This window comes from Vulpes vulpes, chromosome 12, assembly GCF_048418805.1.
Source record: "Vulpes vulpes isolate BD-2025 chromosome 12, VulVul3, whole genome shotgun sequence".
NCBI classification, from domain to species: domain Eukaryota; kingdom Metazoa; phylum Chordata; class Mammalia; order Carnivora; family Canidae; genus Vulpes; species Vulpes vulpes.
In genome coordinates this window covers 38,713,701-38,739,958 of record NC_132791.1, presented here as the reverse complement: position 1 = coordinate 38,739,958, position 26,258 = coordinate 38,713,701, and the positions used below count along the sequence as shown (strand labels likewise).

General features: G+C 38.2%; 1 protein-coding gene across 15 annotated transcripts in view; it reads left to right on the top strand.

Annotated features, from left to right (window-relative positions):
* The window catches only part of CCDC171 (coiled-coil domain containing 171), a 397,884-nt gene that overhangs the window by 16,130 nt on the left and 355,496 nt on the right, over window positions 1–26,258 (top strand). For 14 of the 15 annotated variants that reach the window (XR_011995545.1, XR_011995544.1, XR_011995546.1 and 11 more), the window contains 3 exons: window positions 5,547–5,682; window positions 15,569–15,743; window positions 21,492–21,682. Coding sequence is in view for 12 of the 15 variants with exons in the window: in XM_072728228.1 (XP_072584329.1) it covers window positions 5,547–5,682; window positions 15,569–15,743; window positions 21,492–21,682 (502 nt within the window). In the remaining 3 variants the exon portion in view is untranslated. Of the gene's footprint in view, window positions 1–5,546; window positions 5,683–15,568; window positions 15,744–21,491; window positions 21,683–24,133; window positions 24,266–26,258 lie in introns of all 15 variants that reach the window. The other variant, XM_072728234.1, reaches the window with a different exon arrangement.

The window sequence follows — 26,258 nt, the reverse complement described above, 5'->3', positions numbered from 1 at the left end:
TGTGACAAATCAGTCTTTTTTTTTTTTTTTTTTTGTATATTTTTATATTGGAGTTTGACTTGCCAACATAAAGTATAACACCCAGTGCTTATCCTGTCAAGTGCCCCCCTCAGTGACCGTCACCTGGTCACCCCATTCCCCACCCCGTCCACCTCCCTTTCCACTACCCCTTGTTCATTTCCCAGGGTTAGGTGTCTCTCATGTTCTGTCACCCTCACTGATATTTACCACTCATTTTCTCTCCTTTCCCCTTTATTCCCTTTCACTATTTTTTATATTCCCCAAATGAATGAGACCATATAATGTTTGTCCTTCTCTGATTGACTTACGTGACTCAGCATAATACCCTCCACTTCCATCCACGTTGATGCAAATGGTGGGTATTCGTTGTTTCTAATGGCTGAGTAATATTCCATTGTATACCTAGACCACATCTTCTTTATCCATTCATCTTTTGATGGATACCACACTTGATCTTAGCCAAAAGGCTGAGAAGCGATCTTTTGATGGATACTGAGGCTCCTTCCACAGTTTGGCTATTGTGGACATTGCTGCTATAAACATTGGGGGGCAGGTGTCTTGGTTTTTCACTGCATCTGTATCTTTTGGGTAAATCCCCAGTAGTGCAGTTGCTGGGTCGTAGGGTAGCTCTATTTTTCAAGTCCATCGCCTTAACCACTCGGCCACGACTACCTGGTAGCTCTATTTTTAACTCTTTGAGGAACCTCCACACAGTTTTCCAGAGTGGCTGTACCAGTTCACATTCCCACCAACAGTGCAGGAGGGTTCCCCTTTCTCCACATCCTCTCCAACATTTGTTGTTTCCTGTCTTGTTAATTTTCCCCATTCTCACTGGTGTGAGGTGGTATCTCACTGTGGTTTTGATTTGTATTTCCCTGATGGCAAGTGATGTGGAGCATTTTCTCATGTGCTTGTTGGCCAAGTCTATGTCTTCCTCAGTGAAATTTCTGTTCATGTCTTTTGCCCATTTCGTGACTGGATTGTTTGTTTCTTTGCTGTTGAGTTTAATAAGTTCTTTATAGATCTTGGATACTAGCCCTTTATCTGATAGGTCGTTTGCAAATATCTTCTCCCATTCTGTAGGTGTGACAAATCAGTCTTGAGGGGTACCTGGGTTGCTTAAGTGTCTGTCATAGGGTCATGATCTTAGGGTCCTGGGATGGAGCCCAACCTCAGGTTCCCTGCTCAGTGGGGAGTCGGCTTCTTCCTCTCCCTCTGCCCCTCTCCCTGCTCATACTCTCTTTTGCTCTCTTGTGTGCACATGTGTAGGCTTGCTCTCTCTCTCTCTCTCTCAGTAAATAAATAAAATATTTTAAAAAAACCCAGCAAATCACTGTCTTGATCTCTAGAAACCATGGTTTTCAATTCTCTGAGATGATTTTTATTTAAAAATTTTTTTAAATTTGATTTAATTTATTTAAAATTTTGTATCCTTTATATTGAAGTATAGTTGACACACAATGATACATTAATTTCAGTACAAGATAGTGATTCAACAAGTCTATGTTATGTTATGCTGTGCTCATTAAAAGTGTAGCTGCCATCTGTCACTATACTCTGTGCAGGGGCCAAATTAATCTCTGTATTATTCCAATTTTAGTATATGTGCTGCTGAAGCCAGCACTGTCCCCATACTCTGAGATGATTTTTAAAATCTATGTCTCTTAAAAATTTTTTTGTATTGCTATTTGATTTTTTGGGTTTAGCCGTTATTGACTGACTGCTCCCACTACAGAAGCTCATAATTTTATTCAGGCTTTTTTCCTTTTTCTGTATATTTAGTGATTATAATCTTGGTTAGTTTTTGATGTTTACATTATTATAATTTTGAACACTTTCTAGTTGAGCCATGTAGTAGTAGTTAGTAACATTTTTTTGTCTTTTGTACAATATTTTTCTTGGATTAGATAATTGTTCCATTGATTGTTAAATTTCTATGAGTTTATCATGAAACTCAGTGTCCAATCAAGTGGTACACATTTCTCAATATGTTCAGATAATTGAGGTAATCTGGTTTATTTATTTATTATTATTATTTTTTTAATATTTTTAAATTTTTTATTTATTTATGATAGTCACAGAGAGAGAGAGAGAGAGAGGGGCAGAGACACAGGCAGAGGGAGAAGGCAGGCTCCATGCACCAGGAGCCTGATGTGGGATTCGATACGGGGTCTCCAGGATCGCGCCCTGGGCCAAAGGCCGGCGCCAAACCGCTGCGCCACCCAGGGATCCCATCTGGTTTATTTTTAATTCCAGTAGAGTTAACGTAAAGTATTAGTTTTAGATGTACAAGGAAGTTATTCAGCAATTCTATACATTATTTAGTGCTCATCAAGATAAGTGTATTCTTAATCCCCTTCACCAATTTCACCCATCCCCCTGAAGTATTCTGTTGTTTCTGTTTGCATCTTCTTCAGGAAATCAGCTGGGACAGATGGGCCTTTAGGAGCTGTGCTTTTGTCACAGGTACACAGTTGTTACCAGGTGTTCCTTCATTATCCTGGAAACCTCTTTGCTGTTTTTCTGTCTTGAATATTCTGCTTTTGGAATCCCATGTCTTTCTCAGGTTGGGTCCTTATTTTAGTGGAATCTTCCATCGGCCTCTTGAGAAAGTTCATGGGAGGTAAATGTTTTGGTGCCTTGTAGATCTGAAATAGTCTTTTCTTATTTCCATGTCTTTGAAAGATAACTTGTTGGGCATAAAATTCTAAGTGGAAATTATTTTCCCTTGGAATTTTCTCAGATATCGAGACTTTTCTTTTACATTTACTTTTTTTTTTTTTTTAAGATTTTATTTATTTATTCATGAGCGAGACCGGTAGAGAGAGGCAGAGACATAGGCAGAGAGAGAAGCAGGCTCCATGTAGGGAACCCGATGTGGGACTCAATCCTGGGACTCCAGGATCACTCCCTGGGCCAAAGGCAGGCACTAAACTGCTGAGCCACCCAGGCATCCCACATTTACTTATTTTTAAAAATATTTATTTACTTATTATTTGAGAGAGAGAGAGAGAGAGAAAGAGAGAGACAGAGCACAAGTACATGGAGGGAGAGGGAGAGGGAGAGGGAGAATCCTGCTCCTCAGGGAGCCTGATTTGGGACTTGATCCCAGGGCCCTGGGATCATGACCTGAGCTGAAGGTAGATGCTCTACTGACTGAGCTACCCAGCCGCCCCTACATTTACTTATTTAGCTTTTCATTTTTTATTTTGTGTTTTGATTTCCAAGAGTTCCGTTTTTTTTTGTTGTTGTTCTCTGAATATTTTTATCACCTTCAGTTTTTTTTAAAGATTTTATTTATTTATTCATAGAGATGCAGAGAGAGAGAGAGAGAGAGAGAGGCAGAGACACAGGCAGAGGGAGAAGGAGGCTCAATGCAGAGAGTCCGACGTGGGACTCAATCCAGGGTCTCTAGGATCACACCCTGGGTCGCAGGCGACGCTAAACCGCTGTGCCACCGGGGCTGCCCTTCAGTTTTTGTTTTATGGATATTATATCTCCTCTTATTTTTCTGAAGATGTGTTTTTTCCCCTCTTTTAAAAGTTCTCTTTTCCTTGCATAATCTTTGCGGGTTCTTCCCCCCAGTCCCCAATTTGGTCTCTAACTCTTGCTTCCTAACTTCTGGTGATCCTTAGGTGACTGTTCAGATTTAAAGTAGGGGCCTCATGTCAGGCTCCGTGCATGGAGCCTGCTTCTCCCTCTGCCTGTGTTTCTGCCTCTCTCTCTCTGTGTCTCTCATGAATAAATAAATTAAAAAGAAATAAAAGTAGGGGCCTAACAAGCTTGGAAGCTCATTGTGTAAGGCCTTGTGTTTGTGGCATTCTCCATAGGGAGATGTGGTTAAGGTGTTTGCTGGAGAACCCCTAGCATCTGCATCTTTAGGTCTTTTTCACCTTGCTGGTTTTCACCTTCCATTCTCTACTTGGCTGCCATTGTTTTGCCAGACAAGCTGTTTTCTTAGAAGACCAGGGCTCTGACTTATTACATAATTTTTGGCTTGAAAAAAAAAATTTTTTTTGGCTTGAGTCTTCTATTTTTGGTATGGGATCTGATACAGTTTGTATCTGATGTCTCTAATCCACAGACCTTCTGTTTTATCCTCTCCAGGGAATAAGCCCTTACCTAGTGTTCTTCCAGAAGGGAGAAGAGATCGGTACCCAGTTGTGTGGTTTATGGTGTAGAGGACCTGAGGATCTCATTTCTTTGGCCGACTTTCAACCAATTACATTGTTTTCTGCTCTTTTATCCCATTTTTCAAAGCTGCTGTCAGTTAATTGAGCTTTTGGGGGCTCAGGTGTAAATCAGTTTTTTTCCCTCACTTTTGGCTTTAAATTCAATTCTCTTATGTAAATCAGTTACTACTTACCACCTGCTTTCCAACTTCTAATATTTTATTGCTATTGTCTCATCCTCTGTGCTCTTTCTCCTTGTACATTTTTATCTCTAAATTCTCTTTGCTGATACTTTCATTACATTTTTAATTTTAATTTTGGGGAGACAGTGCTTTATAGTCTGCTGTTTTTTTTAAAAAATATTTTATTTATTTATTTATTTATTTATTTATTTATTCATTCATTCATTCATTCATTCATGAGAGACAGGCAGAGAGAGAGGCAGAGATACAGGCAGAGGGAGAAGCAGGCTCCATGCAGGGAGCCCGACATGGGACTCGATCCTGGGTCTCCACGATCATACCCTGGGCCAAAGGGGGCACTAAACTGCTGAGCCACCCAGGCTGTCCTTGTTTTTTTTTTTTTTTTTTTTTTTTTTTTAAGATTTTATTTATTTATTCATGAGAGACAGAGAGAGAGGCAGAGACACAGGCAGAGGGAGAAGCGGGCTCCTCCGAGGGAGCCTGATGTGGGACTCGATCCTGGGACCCAGGATCACAACCTGACCCTAAAGCAGATGCTCAACCGCTGAGCCACCCAGGTGTCCCTGTTTTTTTTTTTTTTTTTTTTTTTTAAGATTTACTTATTTGTTTGAGAAAGAGAGAGAATGAGAGCAGGGGGTGGGGCAGAGGGGGAGAGAATCCTAAGCCGACCTGTGCCCAGTGTGGAGCCTATTGCAGGCTCCATCTCATGACCCTGAGATGACACCTGAGTCAAAATCAAGAGTTGGAAGTTGAAGCGACTGTGCCACCCAGGCAACCCTAGTCTGCTATCTTTAAGCTGAATCTATATTGTCACTCATACTTTTTTCTTTTTGTAATATGTATTTATTACATTTGCAATAAATATAGTATTTCAAAAGGTAAAAAGAACTCAATATTTTCCGAAACTACACAGGGTTTGATAGGACCATTTTTTAAATACCATCTTGAAATGGTGGTTTGTTTCTAGCCATACACTTTTTTGTATTTCTAGCAAGCTTCTGCAATTGACATCTTACACTAGATTGTAAGTTTCTTTAGAGCAAAGATCATGTCATGTTCCTTGTGATTTCTGAAAAATAAGTTATTAGAAATACCAGAAATGATGGAAATACACTTAGCGAGAATTATATTTTATTTTCTCATTTTATAGGTTGAAGAATGCCTCATCTGATGTAAAACAAATGTTTAAAAGTGAAACAGACTTGGATATTACTGCTGATCTCAGAAAGAAACTTCATCGGGCTAAGAAAGAAAAATTGGAAATAACAACTAAGCACAATGCAGAGGTAGAATTGTTTTTCTTTCAAATAATGTCAAAAGTAGAATTTGGTTATTTTAGATTCATTCATATTACAGACTCCATGTTTTTTTTTTTTTTAAGATTTTTATTTATTTATGAGAGTCAGAGGGGGAGAGAGAGAGAGAGAGAGAGAGAGAGAGAGAGAGAGAGAGAGAGGCAGAGACCTAGGCAGAGAGAGAGGCAGGCTCCATGCAGGGAGCCTGATGTGGGACTCAATCCTGGGGTTCCAGGATCCCTCCCTGGGCCAAAGGCAGGCGCTTAACCGCTGAGCCACCCAGGCGTCCCAAGACTCCATGTTTATTTTTTATTTTTTATTTTTTTTAAAATTTTTTATTTATTTATGATAGTCAGACACACAGAGAGAGAGGCAGAGACACAGGCACAGGGAGAAGCAGGCTCCATGCACCGGGAACCCGACGTGGGATTCGATCCCGGGTCTCCAGGATTGCGCCCTGGGCCAAAGGCAGGCGCCAAACCACTGCGCCACCCAGGGATCCCCAAGACTCCATGTTTAACATCACCTTGACATTTTTGAGCTTAAAAAGGAATTTATAATAAAGAAAACAGTGTTTTTAAATATAGTAGAAATGTATAGGAGTGTTTAGAAGTTTAATGAATTATTAGATTTGTATGTTGTCTTAAGTTTATTTAATTAATTTATTTAGATTTTATTTATCCATTATATATATATATATATATATATATATAGAGAGAGAGAGAGAGAGAGAGAGAGAGAGAGGCAGAGACACAGGCAGAGGGAGAAGCAGGCTCCATGCAGGGAGCCTGATGTGGGACTTGATCCTGGTCTTCAGGATCACACCTCGAGCTGAAGGCGGCGCTAAACTGCTGGGCCACTGGGGCCGCCCTCTTAAGTTTATTTTAATTAATGGGTTAAACTTGATAAAATAATTGATGAATGCCTTTTGTGACTAAATGTCAATTAGACATTTTTGAAATTTTAATTTAGATTCTTTATGGCTCAATCATGGAACAATCTTAAGTAGATTAAAGTGTGGAATTTGTAAAAGATTTATTTACTTATTTTAGAGAGAGAGAACTTGTGCATGTACACATGTCTAAGGGGAGGGGCAGAAGGAGAGAGAGAGAATCCCCAAGTGGACTTCCTACTGAGCAAGGAGGCTGATGAGGGGCTGAATCCTGGGTGCCTGGGATCATGACTTGATCTGAAATCAAGAGTTAGCCGCTCAACCAACTGAGCCACCCAGGCACCACTGAGTATGGAACTTTTAATCATAGTGTAATTAATAAATTATCCTAGTTTTTATTTTATGATATTATTATAGCTTTTGTTACTATGTATGTATATGCATAGATATATATATTTGATGTTATGTGTGTTTATTCCCAAGATAGTAGCTCTCTTTTTCTCTAAGATAATTCATGAATTTTCTGTTTATGTCACTTCTGTCTGTTGTGTTTTTTCTGTTTTCTCTTTTTTTTCCTGTTTAATCTTACTCTTTAAACTCAGCTTTGACAGCCTGGTATGGTGGAAGAATATTGAGTTACACAAATCTGGAGTCATCCTTGGCCCTTACATTTATAAGATATGTGACCTTGGGAGAACAATTTATCCTGTATATCATTGTTTTCTCACTGTGAAATGCCGGTCCTAAGGGTTGTTGTGATAACTAAGGGAAATAAAATTCATAGAGTGCCTGTGCTCTGTAAGAGTAGCTGTAATTTATTGACATTTAAGGATAAATAGTGTATTTTCCTTCCTTTTTTGCTGAATTCTGATGCTGTCCTGTCAGGAAACCTTTTAAAGCCTCCCTAGATGAAACTAATTACTCCTTTCTTTGCTCTCCTATAACATGTTGTTGTTACAGGTGTTTTGGGGGTAAAACATTTATTTCATGCTTACCTGTTCTTCATTAGTCTGTAAGTTTTCTAAGAGCTGAAAGCAATGACCATGCTTTGTCCCCATATCTCTCACGTTTCTTCCTGGCACAGAGTAGGTCCTCAGTGGCTGTGTGTTGAATAAAAAAATGGCTTTTTTTGTATTGTCTAAGGAACAGTAGCTTAAGTAACAAGCAATGAATATGTGACAGTTTTATATGTACTTTTAGTGGCAGTTGAGGTAATTTTAAAGGGTAATTGCAATAATTGCTTTTATTGACATTGTAATATTACATACTGAATATAAAATGATATTTGTAAAGTATATATTGTTTATAATCTCCAAAACTTATTTTTAAAACCAAGTGTACATTTTACTTAATTATATCATGATAATCATTCATCTATATCCTTTCACACTATTTTCATTTGTCATCAGAGTTATTAGACCTTACTCTTCTCCCTTGTTTGATGAAAATGTTTTAAAATATGTGTTCACATGAAAGAGATAGGAAATTATTTCAGGGAAGAAAGATAATTTTCTTGCAATAGGCAGTTATAATGGTTCAACTCCAGTTTCATATTACTATCCATTCTTATTCCTTCAGTTCTTTGTTTAGATGATTTTACTTATATTATGTAGTAATTTTTTTTTAGTCATATAATTTTTAAAATGCCTGTAATAAAGCAAGGCTGAGGGGAATGAAACTATATAAAAAACTAAGGCCATAATTTACTTTATTAGATACTTTTTTTTTAAAGATTTTGTTTATTTATTCATAGAGCCACAGAGAGAGAGAGAGAGAGAGAGGCAGAGACACAAGCAGAGGGAGAAGCAGAGGGAGAAGCAGGCTCCATACAGGAAGCCCAACGTGGGACTCGATCCCCGGTCTCCAGGATCACACCCCAGGCTGCAGGTGGCGCTAAACCGCTGCACCACAGGGGCTGCCCTTTATTAGATACTTCTAATGTTAACAGGCATCATACTGGTGATTAGCATAATATATCTTTAAAATCTGGGATGCCTGGCTGTCAGTACAGCATGTGATTCTTGATTTTGGGGTTATGAGTTAGAACCGCATCTTGGGCGTAGCGAGTACTTAAAATCTTAAAAACAAAACAAAACAAAACTATATCCGTTGGTGGATGGATACAGAAAATGTAGTGTGTATGTACACACACACACACACACACACACACACACACTGGACTATTATATTATTCAGCCATAAAATAAAATGAAATCTTGCCATATGTGACAACATAGATGGGCTTTGAGGGCATTATGCTAAGTAAGATAAGTCAGAAAGATAAATAAGATAAACACAGTATGCTTTCATATGTGGAATGTAAAAACAAAAAACCGAAAACCAAGCTCATAGATACAGAGAACAAATTGGTGGTTGTAAGATGTTGGAGGTAGGGGGTGGGCAAAATGGGTAAAGGGAGTCAAAAGGTACAAACTTCCAATTATAAAAAAAACAAGTCATGGGGTTGTAATATACAGCATGATGATTATAGTTAATAATACTATATCATGTACCTGAAAGTTGCTAAGAGAGTAGATCTTAAAATTTCTCATCACAAGAAAAAAATTTGTAATTATATATGGTGACACATGTTAACTAGGCTTATTGTGGTGATGATTTTGCAATATATATAAAATATGAAATCTTTTATGAACCTGAAACTAATATGCTATGTCAATTAGATCTCAATAAAAAATGAAATTAAGTACCCTTAAAATCTCTAGGAATTTTATTGTTGTGGGTTCTTGGATAAGTTATTTAATTTTCCTAAACTTCAGTTATTGTTGAGATTTATTAGTAGGCAGAGGGTATGGAGAGAGGGGTCACTAATACGACTCACTACTTCTAGATGAAACTAGGTTGCCCTGATGTGGATTTTTGGGATGGGACAATGCCACAGGATTTTCAGTGTTGCAGTGATTGTTAGAATCATTTGAACATGGTAATAGAAATGTGTGAAAGAGGACACGAGAGTGTGAAGCTATTCCAATAACTCCTTGGTCCAGACAGTGATGCTAGAGTAGGAAAATGTCTTTAATTTTTTTTAAAATTTATTTATGATAGTCACAGAGAGAGAGAGAGAGAGAGAGAGGCAGAGACACAGGCAGAGGGAGAAACGGGCTCCATGCACCGGGAGCCCGATGTGGGATTCGATCCCGGGTCTCCAGGATCGCGCCCTGGGCCAAAGGCAGGCGCCAAACCGCTGCGCCACCCAGGGATCCCGGAAAGTGTCTTTAAATGAGGATGGAAGAGGATAAAAAAGGGTAGTATAACTTTCTTTAGCCAAAAGGTACTGGAAACTTAGGACCAAGCAGTATACTTTTTAGGCTTCAGGACCTAAAGATACTGTTTGATCCAGCTAGTCCTTTTAAGAGTAGGTTTTCTTAAGCTGGGGTTCTTAGAAACAGACACCAAGGAATCCATATACTTAGATGGAGGAAAAATTACATTTTATGTTTTATTAACCTCTAACTTGTTAAGCATTTCTCTCACTTATGAAAGGCTTAACCCAGTTGGCCCTCCTTTAACAAGCCATAGTAGTATTAGCAGTACTTTTGACTTTATCATCACTGGAAATCACAGAGACACAATTCAGTTATTATAAGTTTCGAGATACTATTTATACCTGTTGCTACTTTGAAATGACAGTGATTGTTGGACCTGTAAGTAGAGCTTGTTATTTAGTGGGTTATTAAAGAAGTACATTATGGCATCACAAATTTGCTTTTATATATTTGTTTTTATACTTTGATTCTTTTTGTTATCCTGTTTTATTTTATGCATTTAATTACATTATTTGAGAAGGCTTTGCCAGATTGCAAGGAGGGTCATAGCATAAAAAATTGTGAAAATCCTTTCTGTTAGAGGCTGAGGCATGCTGTAGGGGGCATAAAGGAAGATACGGAGAATGACACAGGGAGGAGGTTCTAAGACAGGTAGTTGAGCATAAAGATGTTAACGCAGAAATGTTTTAAGAAGGAGGTAGATCCCATTTTGCTTCTGTTGCACGTGCTGAACCTTCAGTGAGAAAACAATAACTCATGAGCAGAGGGTAGGTTTCTATCAGTTGTGTGGGTGGCTCAAGAAAACAAATATGGGGGGATCCCTGGGTGGCTCAGCAGTTTAGCGCCTGCCTTTGGCGCGGGGTGTGATCCTGGAGACCCAGGATCGAGTCCTGCGTCGGGCTCCGGCATGGAGCCTGCTTCTCCCTCTGCCTGTGTCTCTGCCTCTCTCTCTCTATCAAGAATAAATGAATAAAATCTTAAAAAAGAAAAAAAAAGAAAACAAATATGGTCTAATCAGGAAGAAAGAGGGACATTAGTAGAGGGAATTCATTGTACAAGTGATGGGAGACTCCGGAATCCAAATAGGTAATGGTGCAGCCACCCAGATTAGTTACAGCAGGAAAACACCATGGCCTCTAGGCCAGAGGGCTAATGGGAAGAGATGATGTGACTGGAGTCCTGAAGTTGGGGCTGTTTGGTGGGAGGTAGAGCACGGGAAGGGCTATTCAGTGTTAGGATGTTAGAGGGAGGGGAGGCAAAGAGATTGATCTTGAATGAGATGCAGCACCTGCCAGAGACAGCGCTGGAAGTAGAGCCATTTGGGAGTGGAGCACGGGAATTGTGTAACAGAGGAGAGGAGGTGAACGGCATTGGGGAATGGAGTTGAGATCAAATGGGCAAATGGTTGGCAGTTCACACCTCATCACCACGCTTGTACTCTCATGTAACTCCCATACAGTAATATGTTGTTTTTGTGTAACATTGCTGGTTGCAACCCAAATATCCTCTAAACACAGGTGTTCCTGCCTTTGCCACAATGGGTGATCCAAAGGCTTTTTTGTCGTTGCATCGTCTCACAGATGATACATGTCTTCACTATCGGGTCTTTGTAATCTGGTAACTCATGACTTTAATTGAAAAGTTATTATTACATTCTTCATATGAGGCCAGAGGGGAGAAGCCAAGAAAACAATCACTAATATATACATATAACACATGTGCAAAAGCAGCTGTAGTTCTTATTTTTAGAGATGGTCCTAAGGTTACAATGCTGGAAAGGTAGGGCTTTATATTTTGGAGGTTCAAGTTATGATTCTGTGCATTAGACTTAGATCTTTTCTCATTTTCTTGTGGCTTGTTTTGTTAATTTCGGTCAAATAATGCTTTAGAACTGCTTCTCTAATATGGTAGGCATTAGCTACATGTGATTTTTGAGCACTTGAAATGTGACTGGTCTGTTAATGTAAAATACTGGATTTCAAAAACTTTGTACCAAAAATGCAAACCGTTTCACTAATAATTTTTCATATGAATACATGTTGAAATAATGACAATCTTGTGTACATTGGGTTAAATAAAACCATTAAAATTAACTTCATGTATTTATTTTTACTTTTCAAAATGTTGCCACTAGAAAACTGAAAAGAGACTTGTATTATATAACTATTAGACAAAGCTGCTTTAGAAGGCTGTCCATCAGGACACCTGGGTGGCTCAGTGGTTAAGCGTCTGCCTTTGGCTCAGGGCATGATCCTGGAGTCCCGGGATCGAGTGCTGCATCAGGCTTCCCTCCATGACGCCTGCTTTTCCTCTGCCTGTGGCTCTGCCTCTCTGTGTCTTTCATGAATAAATAAATAAAATCTTAAAAAAAAAGAAGGCTGCTCATCTCTTGAATTCCTATGTGCACCATAATCAATTAGATGCCACCACAAATACTTGGGATCAGGATGCTAAGATTACTTCTATAGTCCTGTTTTCCATTGTAGTAACTGTCTTCATCTTGTTTCTAATGGTTAATTCCTACCACTTGGACTTTGCCACTCTGGAATTCAATTATTTTGATTGAAATTGGGGAGTCCGTCTCAATTGTGATGTCTTCCACCATTATCTGCATCATCTGCTATAATCTCTGGTATATGGAGATTAGTTTCCGGAGCTTTATAAGGGTGCTTGTGCTGCCTGTGCCAGTGTATTTTATAGCATTTTAAGTAGGAAGAGAATATCCTTTGCACTCTTGAAGAGGATGTACTTAGAGAAAGGAGAAGTTTTGGTTTGCTCACATTAAATCACACACTTCTCCCTAAGTCTCCATGTTATGTCAGAAAAGTACTGGCATTTTGACCTTATGAAGTGATTGTCGGCTGGTGTTGAATTCAATCTACAGTCACCCACCCTAGCAAACTGTTAGAACTAGCTTATAAGTCCAAAGCAATCCTGTGTATGTTCTACAGGTTCCTGCTAATACAAGATTAGCAAGATCTTGCATTTCATTTGCTACATAAGCCATTTTTTCCTGGAGCAGACTATGCATTTCTCCACCTGTGACATACTGAGATCAGAATTTATCTATGGTGACAAAGAATGGTGGACGTATGCTTGCAGATCCTCTGGCAAGGCAACTGTCTCAGGTGTGCTCATTATTAAGTCTTTAAGCAAGGGATGACAAATTGTCTCAGGGAGGAGAAGCTGCTTTTGTTGGTAAGGGATGTTTAGAGGGGATTTGGAAGGTTATAATTTTCAGGTTTGTCTAATTCCAAAAGTCCTCATCCCATCTCCTATGTTCCTACTTCATTCCCAACTGATACCTACTACCTTAACATTAGAAACTTGGTGAGACTCTTCATTCAACTTGTAGTGTGATTCTGCATTCCTCCTAATTAGATTTTCTTTCTGATCCTTAGCCTTATCAGCATGGGGCTATAAGATATAAAAGATTGTTTTAAAGTTAACATAGAAACTCTGACTTTCTGACTATTTTGAACTGATATTCTAAAGCTTGAGATTATCACTTTGTGTTTATAAGCTAATGGTCACATTTAGCCTTCCCACCCTGCAGATCTTGAAATAAGCAATGCTGCCTTAATGGTTAAGTGCAGTTCCTACTTCATTTCTCCAGGGCTTTGTCCTCAACTGGCATTTTATTCTAAACTGCACATGATAATTTAAGTAATTGTGATCCCACTATAAGCCATGGGTCACTGCAAAAGTGCCCTATTTCTGCCTGCAAAGAGGTCTTCATTGATTGCTGGGAGGGACTGTCCAGGAGAATTTGAAGCAACAGGTAAGACAGGGACGCTGCTGAAGTTAGATCTGGAGCGGGAGTACTACCCTGGGTTCACTACTTTGGCCCTTAAAAGTATATCACAAATGCCTCCTATTGGCCAAACCTGAGAGGCCACTTGTCAAGGGATCCTGGGAAATGTAGTCCTACAATACAGAGCAGAGCTGCAGAAGAATAGGGAGGAGATCTGGGGGCAAACAGGTGAATGACTGGCACAATTGGGAATGCCTAAATGTTAAACAAAATGAGTTATCTTGAATACGTAATTAAGATTCTATGATTTTTTCTTTATTATTAAAAGATTTGTAAATTCCTACTTGTAAAAGTATTTTGAAGACATTTACTTTGCTGAAATTTTTTAAAATAAAAATTATCATTTTTTATTCTTTATATGTGGAAAAGGATGTCATTCTGCTGGACTGTACATATTAACCACTACTTAGGGTAATTTCTGATGTTGCTTTTCTGAAATTCTTTTGTTTTTTTTCTTTCTGATAATGGCATCATCTTTTTCTAGCCTAGTATAGTGCTGTCCTACGTGATGCCTTTCCAGTATTCTCTCTCATCCATCATTTCTTTCTTGACCACTGGTAGCAAATAATTTTGCCTTCTTTTTTTGAACTATCATAACATTTTTACCTCTTTTATAAAACTTATTCTGTATGTCTTTCTATAAAATTTCATTACTTGAGATCAGAGGCTCTATAATGTTTGTTTTATATCTTTCATATTACTTGACACATAGGAAGTGTTTAATATTATTTAATGAATCATTGATTAGATCATAGAATTTTGGAGTGGGAATGGAGTTTATAAATCATTTATTCTGACTCTGACTTATCTTCTGTCACACAACTCATGGAAGGATTTTAGATAAATCTGGTTATTAATTATGTAGTTGTGCAGATATTAGATAAATATTGGTTCATAAAATCCCTGCAAAATTGGCACTTTTATGACTTCATGCTCCATCAGTAATGTCATAAGAGGAATAATATAGACAATATCTACTAAACTATGCTTTGTTGCAATTTGCTTCTTGATTTCATTTCAGAAATAGGAAGAGGAGAGGGGAGGATGAATCTTTATGATAGGCACACAGTGAGTGAGAGAGAGAGGCAGAGACATAGGCAGAGGGAGAAGCAGGCTCCATGCACCGGGAGCCCGATGTGGGACTCGATCCCGGGTCTCCAGGATCGCGCCCTGGGCCAAAGGCAGGCGCTAAACCACTGCGCCACCCAGGGATCCCCCGGGAGGATGAATCTTAAAGTACTTACTATGTGTCATTTTTTTCACTTCTTAGTCATGACTATTTCTGATTAAAACTTGCAATTTTTAAGTGGTACCTGGCTGGCTCAGTCAGTAGAGTATGTGACTCTTGATCTTGGGGTCATGAGATCAAGCTCCACATTGGGCATGGGGCCTAGTTTATTTTTTTATTTTTTAAAGATTTTATTTATTTATTCATGACAGAGACACACAGAGAGAGGCAGAGACACAGGCAGAGGGAGAAGCAGGCTCCATGCAGAGAACCTGATGTGGGACTCGATCCCAGGACCCCAGGACCATGCCCTGGGCTGAAGGCAGACGCCCAACCACTGAGCCACCCAGGCATCCCAGCACGGGGCCTACTTTAAAAAAACCTTGCGATTTCTCTTTACTTTTATAAGATCATGTAAGAATTTTTGTTTTTCTTTTTTTCTCTAGTGGATTCTCTAAAATTAGAAAACTAATGAGTGTCATTTGGTAGGGCTAGTGCTTCTTTTCCAGTCTTTTAGAAAAGTATAAATTTATAAATTCTTGTCTTATAAATATTATAGAAACAAATTTCTCTAAGACATTTAAATGTTTGGGTGCATGAACTCATAATCTTGGGGACATATTTTAATACTGGTTCATGATCTCAAAATTTGTTTTCAGCTGGCTAGCTATGAGAGTCAGATTGCCAAGCTGCGATCCGAGGTTGAAAAAGGAGAGGCATTGCGACAAAGTCTGGAATATGACCTGGCCGTTGCTAGAAAGGAAGTTGGTCTTGGAAGACGTGCTGCTGAAGAAAGGTTAGCTGAGGCACATAGAATCCAAGAAAAACTCTGTGGTAAGACTTTTATTTTTTCCCATGCTTAGGGTTTAACCTTTTTTTTTTTTTTTTAAACATTTTATTTATTTATTCATGAGAGATACAGAGAGAGAGGCAGAGACACAGCAGAGGGAGAAGCAGGCCCCATGCAGGGAGCCCAATGCAGGATTCGATCCCGGGACTCTAGCATTACACTCTGGACTGAAGGCAGGTGCTAAACTGCTGAGCCACCTGGGCGTCCTAGGGTTTAACCTTATTGTATATCATTACTCACTGTTGTGTATGTTCGCCATATAGGGTCAGAGTTAGGGTTTTTAATCTTTGGCCTTTGATGGACAGACTTTACTGGATGTGTATAAAGTCTTCTAGCATTCATGTGAACATTCATTTTCTTTACATTAATTTTTTTAATGTTGTGCATGTATGGAAAAAGGGGTTCAAAATCCTGTTAATCACTTTGTAGAGCAGTTGTTCCATCCAATCAACAGAATCACATAGAGATTTGAAAAAAAAAATCATAGGACCCCTATCTAATTCTATCAGTTAGAATTTCCAGCTTGAATTAAGGAAGGTATGTGATGTGATGAGCACTGGGTGTTGTTACACTGTATGTTGGCAAATTGAATTTAAATTAAAAAAAAAAAAAAAGGAATTTCCAGCTTGAGAGAGTCTGTATGTTCAAGAAGTACTGCAGGTGATTTTGTTGATGGCCTGGGTTTGGGATCCATAGGGTTAGAGGGTGGTACCTAGAAAAGAAAAATGTAGTAGATTTAATCCTCAGAAGCTCTCTGTTAAATAGCATATGAGCACTTAAAAATCTTTTTATTTAAGTATAATATATGTAAAGAAATGTGCCAGAGCTCCTGGTTGGCTCAGTTGGTTAAGTGTCTGCCTTTGACTCAGGTTGTGATCCCAGAGTCCTGGGATCAAGCCCCACAGGGGCTTCCTGCTACATGGGGAGTCTCCCTCTGCCTCTGCCTGCCTCCCCCCCTACTTGTGCTCACTGTCTCTCTGTTGAATAAATAAATAAAATCTAAAGAAAAAAAATGTGTCTGATATAAGCATATAACTCATAGGAAGCTCCCAGATCATGGAATGGAAAATTACCAGAAGTCCATCCACATGAATAACTACTATCCTGGTTTTTAATAGCAAGGATAAATTGTGCCTCTTTTCTTGTGCTTCATATTAAATGGAATCATATAATATGGGCTCTTTTATGTCTGGTTTTCCTTCAACATTGGGTGTGTGAGTTCATCCATATTGTTGTATGAACTCTGTATTGATGCTTAGTATTATGTTTTATGACATACCACATATATTTATCCATTTCTGTTAATGGGCACTTGGGTAATGTCCAGTTTTATGTTATTAAGAGTAATGTTGCTATGAACATTCCTTTTCTTTTTTAAGCTTTTGTTTTTAAGTAATCTGTACTTAACATGGAGCGCAAATTCACAACCCTGAGTTAGAGTCGCATGCTTCACCGACTGAGCAAGCCAGGTGCCCCAGTGTTGCTATGAACCTTCTTGTAGGCAACAGGTTTTATTTATTTATTTATTTATTTACTTACTTATTTATTTATTTTTATTTATTTATTTATGATAGAGAGAGAGAGAGAGAGAGGCAGAGACATAGGCAGAGGGAGAAGCAGGCTCCATGCACCGGGAGCCCGACGTGGGATTTGATCCCGGGTCTCCAGGATCGCGCCCTGGACCAAAGGCAGGCGCCAAACCGCTGCGCCACCCAGGGATCCCCCGGCAACAAGTTTTAATTAAGAGAACATTGAACTTGAATTCAGTAGATTTAGATTTAGATCCTGGTTTTACTACATACTTAGTGATATTTGAATGTAGGTTTTTTAAGGATGAAGAGACAATGAAAAGTGCTTTGTTAACCACGTGGGACTAAACAAATGTTAAAAGGTTATCTGGTCCAAGTTGCGGCCAGCTGTCTTGGGTTAGAAGTATTTTTGATTACCCCTGGTATTTAATAACCACAACACTACCTGGAACTTATCAATGCAAGAATCGAAAGGCACTAAATATATCAGTTAATGACTTTGATTTAATTATGAGGAGGTTGAAGTCTAGGAAAGATGGGAAGTTACTTTCTTGAAGTCAGATGATTTTCACAGACATTTTATAGAGGAAAATAGAAGAATAGCCATTAATGAGATGAAAAATGCTTAACCTCACTTGTCTTCAGAGAAATGCAAATTAAAACCACAGTGACTGTTACTACGTACCCATTAGATGGTGCTAATTGAAAAGACTGTCAATACCAAATGTTAGTAAGGATGTAGAGCAACTGGAACTTTTATACTTTGTAAGTGGGAAAGTAAATGGTACAATTACTTTGGGGAAAAACCTGGTAACTTCTTTTAAAATAAACAGTTGGTGGACAACTTGTTAGATAGTTAAAAAGTTTATGAACTGGAAGCACCAGATACCTCTGGAATTAAGAATTGGAATAACAATAGTAGGTAAAATAAAGAGGGTTAAATGAAAGCTCTTTGTTCTAGAGGCAAATAGGTTCTTAGATCTCCTTCCCAAGAGCATGCTGCTCTGGGATTGCTCTCACTTTCTAGAGGGAGCTGGGAGTTGGGTGGCTTAATCTCTGGAAATAATAAAATACAGGGTCTCCAGACTAGCAAGAACAGGAATATAGCATACTCAATGCTGAATATTGAGAAACTATTTCTTCCGGCCTCCTTTTTCTGTTGATTTCTCCAAAAGCTAGCACCCAGATTTCTTTTTTTTTTAATTTTTATTTATTTATGATAGTCACAGAGAGAGAGAGAGGCAGAGACACAGGCAGAGGGAGAAGCAGGCTCCATGCACCGGGAGCCCGATGTGGGATTCGATCCCGGGTCTCCAGGATCGTGCCCTGGGCCAAAGGCAGGCGCCAAACCGCTGCACCACCCAGGGATCCCTAGCACCCAGATTTCTATATCCATGTGGGAACTTGGAAGACTCTTCTATTCATCTGACCAAACCAAGAGGAAAAACCTAATGATATTGATATCGGGAGTTTCCTAATAAATGACCCAACCAGATCCTCCTCCAGTAAAGGACTATGGTTATCAAGCCCTATCCTGAAGTTCAGAATCTAGGTGGTGGGTATATGGGTAGGTATGTAACTGTGTCACCATTACAGTTACCCTAGTTGAGAGAAGACAACCAAGAATTAGCAGATGCTTGGGGAGAGCCTCTAAAACGGAGAGAAACAAAATAATTAGGAAGAATCAGAAACTCTGAGGAGAAGATTTAATAAGTAACATTAATATCTTAAGAGCTGAAAGAAAATATATTCCATCTATGGTGTGAGAACCAGATGTTATTAAAAAGAAGGGAAAGCTCTTAGAAGTAAAAAATGTGAAATCAGGAATGACAAATGTCAACAGAAGCATTGATAGATGAAGATGAAAGAAATCACCCAGAAATCAGAGTAAAAAAAAGACAGAGGTGGAAAAGTAGGAGAGAATAGGCAAGAAAATTTGAGGGTCAACCTGAATAATAGGGTAATATTGAAAGAAGAGATAAGGGAGAAAACAGGGAGGGATAAATCATCAATGAAATTATTTAAGAAATCATCTCAGAACTAAAGGTTATGAGTTGCCAGATTGAAAGGGCCCATTGAACATTCACCACTATAACAAGAAATAGACCCACCCGAAGGCAAAGCTTATTATGCAATTTCAGAAGAATGGAGACAAAGTGAAGATCCTAAATTTTTTCAAAGAGAAAAGAAAGACACAAAAGGTACAAAAAGAAAAATAGGCCATATGCAAAGGAATGGGAACCAAAATGACCTTAAATTTCTTGCCTACAGTCTGGATACTAGACCATGGAATAATCTCATGTAGAGATAGTAACTGGATTGGAGAGGAGACTTTTTGTGCCTTTTATACCTTCGAATTTTGAATCTTTTGAATATATGATCCATTTGAAACACAAACATGGTTTATTTATTTATTTAAGTTTCAGAGGAAGAGTTTAGTGATTCATCAGTTGCATATAACACCCAGTGCTCATCACAAGTGCTCTATTTAATTCTCATCACCCAGTTACCCAATCCCCTCACTTAGCTCCCCTCCAGTAACCCTCAGTTTGTTTCCTATAGTGAAGAGTCTCTTTATGGTTTATCTCTCTCTCTGATTTCATCTTATTTTATTTTTCCCACCCTTTCTCTATGTTCATCTGTTTTGTTTCTTGAATTCCACATATGAGTGAAATCATATGATATATGTCTTTTTCTGACTGACTTATTTCACTTAGTATAATGTCCTCTATTTCCATGCATGTCATTGCAAATGGCAAGATTTCATTATTTTGATGGCTGAGTAATATTCCATTGAATATATATAACACCTCTTCTTTATCCATTCATCTGTTGATGGACATCTGGGCTCTTTCCATGGTTTGACTATTGTGGACATTGCTGCTATAAACTTTGGGGTTCATGTGCCCCTTTGAATCACTATATTTGTATCCTTTGAATAAATACCTAGTAGTGCAATTACTGGGTTGTAGAATAGCTCTATTTTTAACTTTTTGAGGAACCTCCATACTGTTTTCCACAGTGGCTGCTCCAGTTTGCTTTCTCACCAGCAGTGTATGAGGGTTCCCCTTTCTCTGCATCCTGGCCAACATCTGTTGTTTCCTGACTTGTTAATTTTAGCCATTCTGACTGGTGTGGGATGGAATCTCATCGTGGTTTTGATTAACACAGATATAATTTAAAAATAATACTGTTAACTTTGACTTTTTTTTTCTATTTTGGTTTGTTTAACAAGTGTGTTTGTGTGTATTTCCTCATTTTATATTCACAACAGCTTAGCAAGGAGGCATTTTACTCCCATTAAGGGTTAAGAGTCCGAGAAGTTTAATCAGTTGGTAGGTGATGGAGCCAGACCTGTGAGTGTTTCATTGCATCTTTTCTAGATTCTGAAATAGAGCAGCAGCCATAGTGAGTTGAGATGTGTTAGTTATTGTTGAGGTAATACTCGAATAAGAGGTGAGTTGAGCCGAACCTTGGTGGAGTCAGTAGCTATAGTTCTAAGGGTTGTGAAACAGTAGTTCCCAATTTCAATTTTGTGACAGCTTCATGTGTAAATGTGTCACAACTAAGTTGTTGCCAGTAGTGGAATATCAAAATCTGTAATCTATTAGGTCTTTTTAAAAAGTACCCCTGTAGTGGCTCCTGGGGGGCTCAGTCGGCTAAGCATTTGCCTTCGGCTCAGGTCATGATCTTGGGTTCCTGGGATTGAGCCCCACATCGCACTCCCTGCTCAGCAGGGAGCCTGCTTCTGCCTCTCCCTCTGCTCTTCCCTCTGTGCTCTTTCGTGCTCTCTCAAATAAATGAAGTCTTTATTAAAAAATAAAGAAAAAAAAAAGCCCTATATGTCACAGTTTAAAAAATGCACATTTGATTTATTTTCTTGAATAGGAGAAAAAATAGAATTGCAGCTGGTGCTAGAGGTGCACTTAAACTTGGGCATGCCTCTAGGAATATGTTGTTCGATTTCATGTCAAAATCACCTTTGTCTGAAAGCAAAGAAAAGATTGAGAAATTAGAGAGTAGACTGTTCTAGATAGAACAGTGAGTTTTTCAAGAGCTAACTGAAGCAAAGTGGTTAAATGTTTTGTTCTAAGTTCACACTGTATATGGATATAAAATCAACTCCGATTCCTAGGTGTGTGAACTTCTAGGGACTTCATTTGTGGTTGTAAATATACCTATTATTCTTTCATATTTTAATAGCTCAGAATGCAGAACTTCAAGGAAAGTCAAATGAGATCGAGAAGGCATTCCAGACTTCCCAGCTGAAGTGGAAAGAAGAATGCAGAAAATTTGAACATGATTTGGAGGAAAGAGACAATATAATTCAAAATTGCAATCGAGAATATGATTTACTTATGAAAGAAAAAAGCAGGCTAGAGAAAACCCTACAGGTAAATTATTTTTATTTTTTAAAGATTTATTTATTCACTTTAGAGAAAGAGAGTGGGCACATGTGCACAAGCTGGGGTGGGGGAGGGGCAGAGGGCAAGGGAGAGAGAGAACCCCAAGCCGACTTCCTACTGAGCTCTAACCCAGAACCCCAAGATCACAACCTGAGCTGAAACCAGGAGTCTGACAGTCAACCGGCTAAGCCATCCAGGCACCTCCAGGTAAATTATTTTTATAAAGGAATTTTTCTAGAATCATTGAGATATGTTACACATTTATTTGAAATTATCCTTGGGAAGGGAAATATCTACCAAAAATCAAGAAAATCTGATTTCCTCCTATCTACCTCCCTTTCTTCCTCTTTTCTTTCCTTTCAGGGGCATTTTTAAGTGTGTTTTTTGTAATATGCTATAGCAATATATTAATTTGTATGTTGTTTTCTTTTGTGAGAAACAGTTTGAGATTTCTGATCAAACTAAAGGAACTTAACTTGTGTGGGAGTATAAGAAGACGAGAACCTCCTGTCCTTTAGGTGCAGCAGTAGGAAAATTTGGAAGTTTTGAAATATGGGCTCTCGACTTTGGTCTGAATATGCAATAAATATAAAAAAATTTATATATCTGATATAAACTTCATTTTCTATGTAGAGTATATTTTATACAGACATGACCAAATATTTGATGACCTTTTACTGAAATTATTTGAACTATTTATCTTCCAGTTTTTTGTTTTTGTTTTTTTAACTCTCTAAAGTAAAAGTATGATTTAAGGTTGAAGTTGCCAGCCCCTTAAAAGATAGATTTTGAATTGCCTATATTTGTCTTTTTTTTTTTTTTGAAGCACCAATTTAAATAAAAAACAAAGTGATAGAAATGCTTTACATTTACCACTAGTGTAAATGGCTTTCCAGAATTCTGGAGAAATAACTCTTTATTGAAAGTAATTTTACACAAGCATTTACTAAATGTAAAAGTTACACTACAAGGTTCCATGGCATTGTCAGCAGGTCTGATTTCCTCCATGTCAGACAATTTGTTTCTTTAGCGTTATGTTCCCAGATCCTCTAACAATGCCTGGTGTGTACAAGGGCTCCCTTAGTATCTGAATGGGGGGAGTTTAGGTTCCCCAGGTCCCTGAGGGGCCGTGTATAACCTTCCTCATGTAAAATGTCTAGAACTGTGGGGAAAGAAGCATAATGGCAGCAGCTCCTTATAATCAGTCAGTCAGGCTGCATTTCAGGTTATAAGATCTTGCTGTGATCTTACTCAGCTACTTGATTTTATGCTACTGACTTTGAGCTGATCTGCACAGACTTTGGGGGAATTTGGGGTTGAATAGGAGTCACACTAGTTGGAGGAGACTTTTGTGATGACTTTCCATTAGTGAAAGTTCTAAGGATAATCTTTACTATGCAGATCACTGCTACTGTTTATACGGATACAGAGGGCTCTCCCTTCTCTATCAACCACACAATCTTGTGTTAATGGAAACTTAGTTTTAAATTGGGCTTCTTGGGGAACCTATATTTTATATATATATTTTTAAGATTTTATTTATTTATTTGACAGGGAGAGAGTGAGAGAGCACAAGCAGGGGGAGGGGCAAAGAGAAAAGGAGAAGCTGGCTCTTGGCTGAGCAGGAAGTCCTATGTGATCCCTAGGATCATGACCTGAACCAAAGGCAGATGCTTAACTGACTGAGCCACCCAGGCAGCCCTGCATTTTATATTTTTAAGAGTTTGAACCAAGTGTTAGATCTTGTAAATGCAGTACAACTAGGGAAACTCACCCCAAAAAAGCTTTTTGGAAGTATTATCTGTAGAATTAGAAATTAGTTACTAAAATCCAAACCTTCAAAAAAATTTTAACTTTTTAAATTATTGACATTCTAGCATTTTTTTATCCTGATTTGTTGCACAAGAGTCCTTCCTTATCAGGATCCCTGGGTGGCACAGGGGATCCCTGGGTGGCGCAGTGGTTTAGCGCCTGCCTTTGGCCCAGGGCGCGATCCTGGAGATCCAGGATCAAATCCCACGTCGGGCTCCTGGTGCATGGAGCCTGCTTCTCCCTCTGCCTATGTCTCTGCCTCTCTCTCTCTCTCTGTGACTATCATAAACAAAAAAAAAAAAAAAAAAAAAAAAAAAAGATTCCTTCCTTATCACCTTTGGTAAATACAATGTACTCTCTGAGTTTTATATGTAAATTATCAGGGATAATCCAGTTTGTTCATAGGTAATTAGAACTTTCTATGTTACCTACTTTACATGTAGACTACATGTAATCTGCATTCTGATGATCAAAATATAATAGAGTTCTATTAATGATTTTAACATAAATTATGAGTTTTAGCCATCTATAGGTAAGGAGAGTCCTTTGTACACTTGAATTGGGGATGAAGGAAGAAAGATGATGTTCATTGATCTAATAGTAAAGCAAGATTTTATTCATATAAAGGAAGCATTGGAAAAACATCAGCAGGAGAAGAATGAGATGGAGTCTCATATCAGGGAGACAGCACTGGAGGAGTTTAGATTACAAGCAGAACAATGGGATGCAGAAAGAAGAGAGTTACAATTTATAGTGCAGGTATTTTAAAAATAATAATTCAGTTCCTTAAATATGTCTTTTTAATGCTTATGATACTAAAAATTACATTAGTGTAATAATTGGCTAGCTTACTCAATGCAAAAATGACTCCTAGTCTTTGATCTCTGAAAGGCCATGTTTCATTTGTGGTTACATGACAATATGGGCAACTGTTGTGAGCAGATACTATTAGAATTATGGGATCCCTGGGCGGCGCAGCGGTTTGGCGCCTGCCTTTGGCCCAGGGCGCGATCCTGGAGACCCGGGATCGAATCCCACGTCGGGCTCCCGGTGCATGGAGCCTGCTTCTCCCTCTGCCTGTGTCTCTGCCTCTCTCTCTCTCTCTGTATGACTATCATAAATAAATAATAAAAAAAAAAATTTAAAAAAAAAAAAAAAAAAAAAAAAAGAATTAGAATTGGGTGACTTCCATTGCATAAATTATTTGATTTTAGGAAGTACATGCATGCATTTGGTATTTTATTTTTCCAGTTTAAAGTATGAGACCGTTCACAGTCTTTAATAGCCTAAACAAATAGAATAATTGGACTTTAGATATTAAATAATGCTTATAAATTAATACAGCATAGTGATTTTTCAACTCTTTTTTTAAGAGAGGAAATTCTTAATTGTGTTCTATTTCCTCCTTTCCCCCAACACACAGAATCTCCAAGGCTTCAAATAGGTTGGAAAATAACTGACTATATCCAACCCCCATTGTAGATGAGCAGATGGAGGTTTATGATGTAATCAGATCATAGACTGAGTCATTAATGTGGGAGAAGATTACAGGTCACAGATTCTCACTTTGATGTACTGTGCATTGTTTTTCAGGAGATTGTATGTATTTTGAAAGAGAGATAAGAGAAATTTGAACTGTTAATTCACTGACCAACTAACTTAAAATTTAAAAGAAATCTCCATAATTTCTTCTATTACTTATTTTGTGATAAGACATTTTCTCTGTACAAAATGACAAGTTGAAATACATAGTCTTTGTAGATAGCCAAGATACATATTCTTCACAGAATGAATAATATCTATCTAAAATAAATTTTGGAGTAGTTTTGTGTTAGAAACAATTCTGCAAGACAAAGGCAGCCAAAAACATGCAGAGAAGAGCCACCTTATTTCTTTAAGAGTGAAAACTGGCAATAAACCATGGAAATACTGAATTTGTTGTATATGTAAGTATTCAAAATACCAACATATCCACAGCTTTCCCAAACCTTTGGTCTTGGACAATGCTTTTCTTACCAGTCACTCAATCTATAGAATCTGGAAAGACATTACAATCATTCTTTAGACCTCTTGGTATTCTTAGAGTCTGTTTGTAATTTGTGTCCTTCCTTCCCTTCCCACTCCCTCCCTGAGTTTCTGCTATGGGTACTGAGGTTACAGAATTGATTAAGATATAATTTCTGTCCTAGAGGATCTTAAAACAGAGAGACATGAAAGAGAAAAAATATGTTGAAATATAATAAAATTTTTGACAAAATACTGTGGTGTGGGATCATGAAAGAGAAATTAACTGCCTAGGAGATTGGGGAAACCATCACAGAGCAGATGACATTTGACCAGTTTTTTATAATTGTCTTAAAGGCTACCTGAAACAAACAAAATAAGTAAATGAAAATAATCTCTTCATTTTGAAACACTCATAAATCTTCAGTGCCACCAATCAGAAGCCTGAAACTTGCAGAATATGATTCAGAGAACTTTATATTTAAATGTGTGGATGATGTGATTTTTAGATGCAGTTTCTTGGTCAATCCTATAAACCTCAGATTAAATGCGTGTGGTTATAACAGACTTTATATTATAAAGTACCAAAAGTATAATGTATCAGCCTTCTTTTTTTTAAGATTTTAAAAAAATTTTTTAAGGGATCTCTATACTCAACATGGGGCTCAAATTCAACCCTGAGATGGAGTCCCATTCTCCACTGTCTAGGCCAGCCAGGTGCCCCAGTATCGGCCTTTAATTATTATGT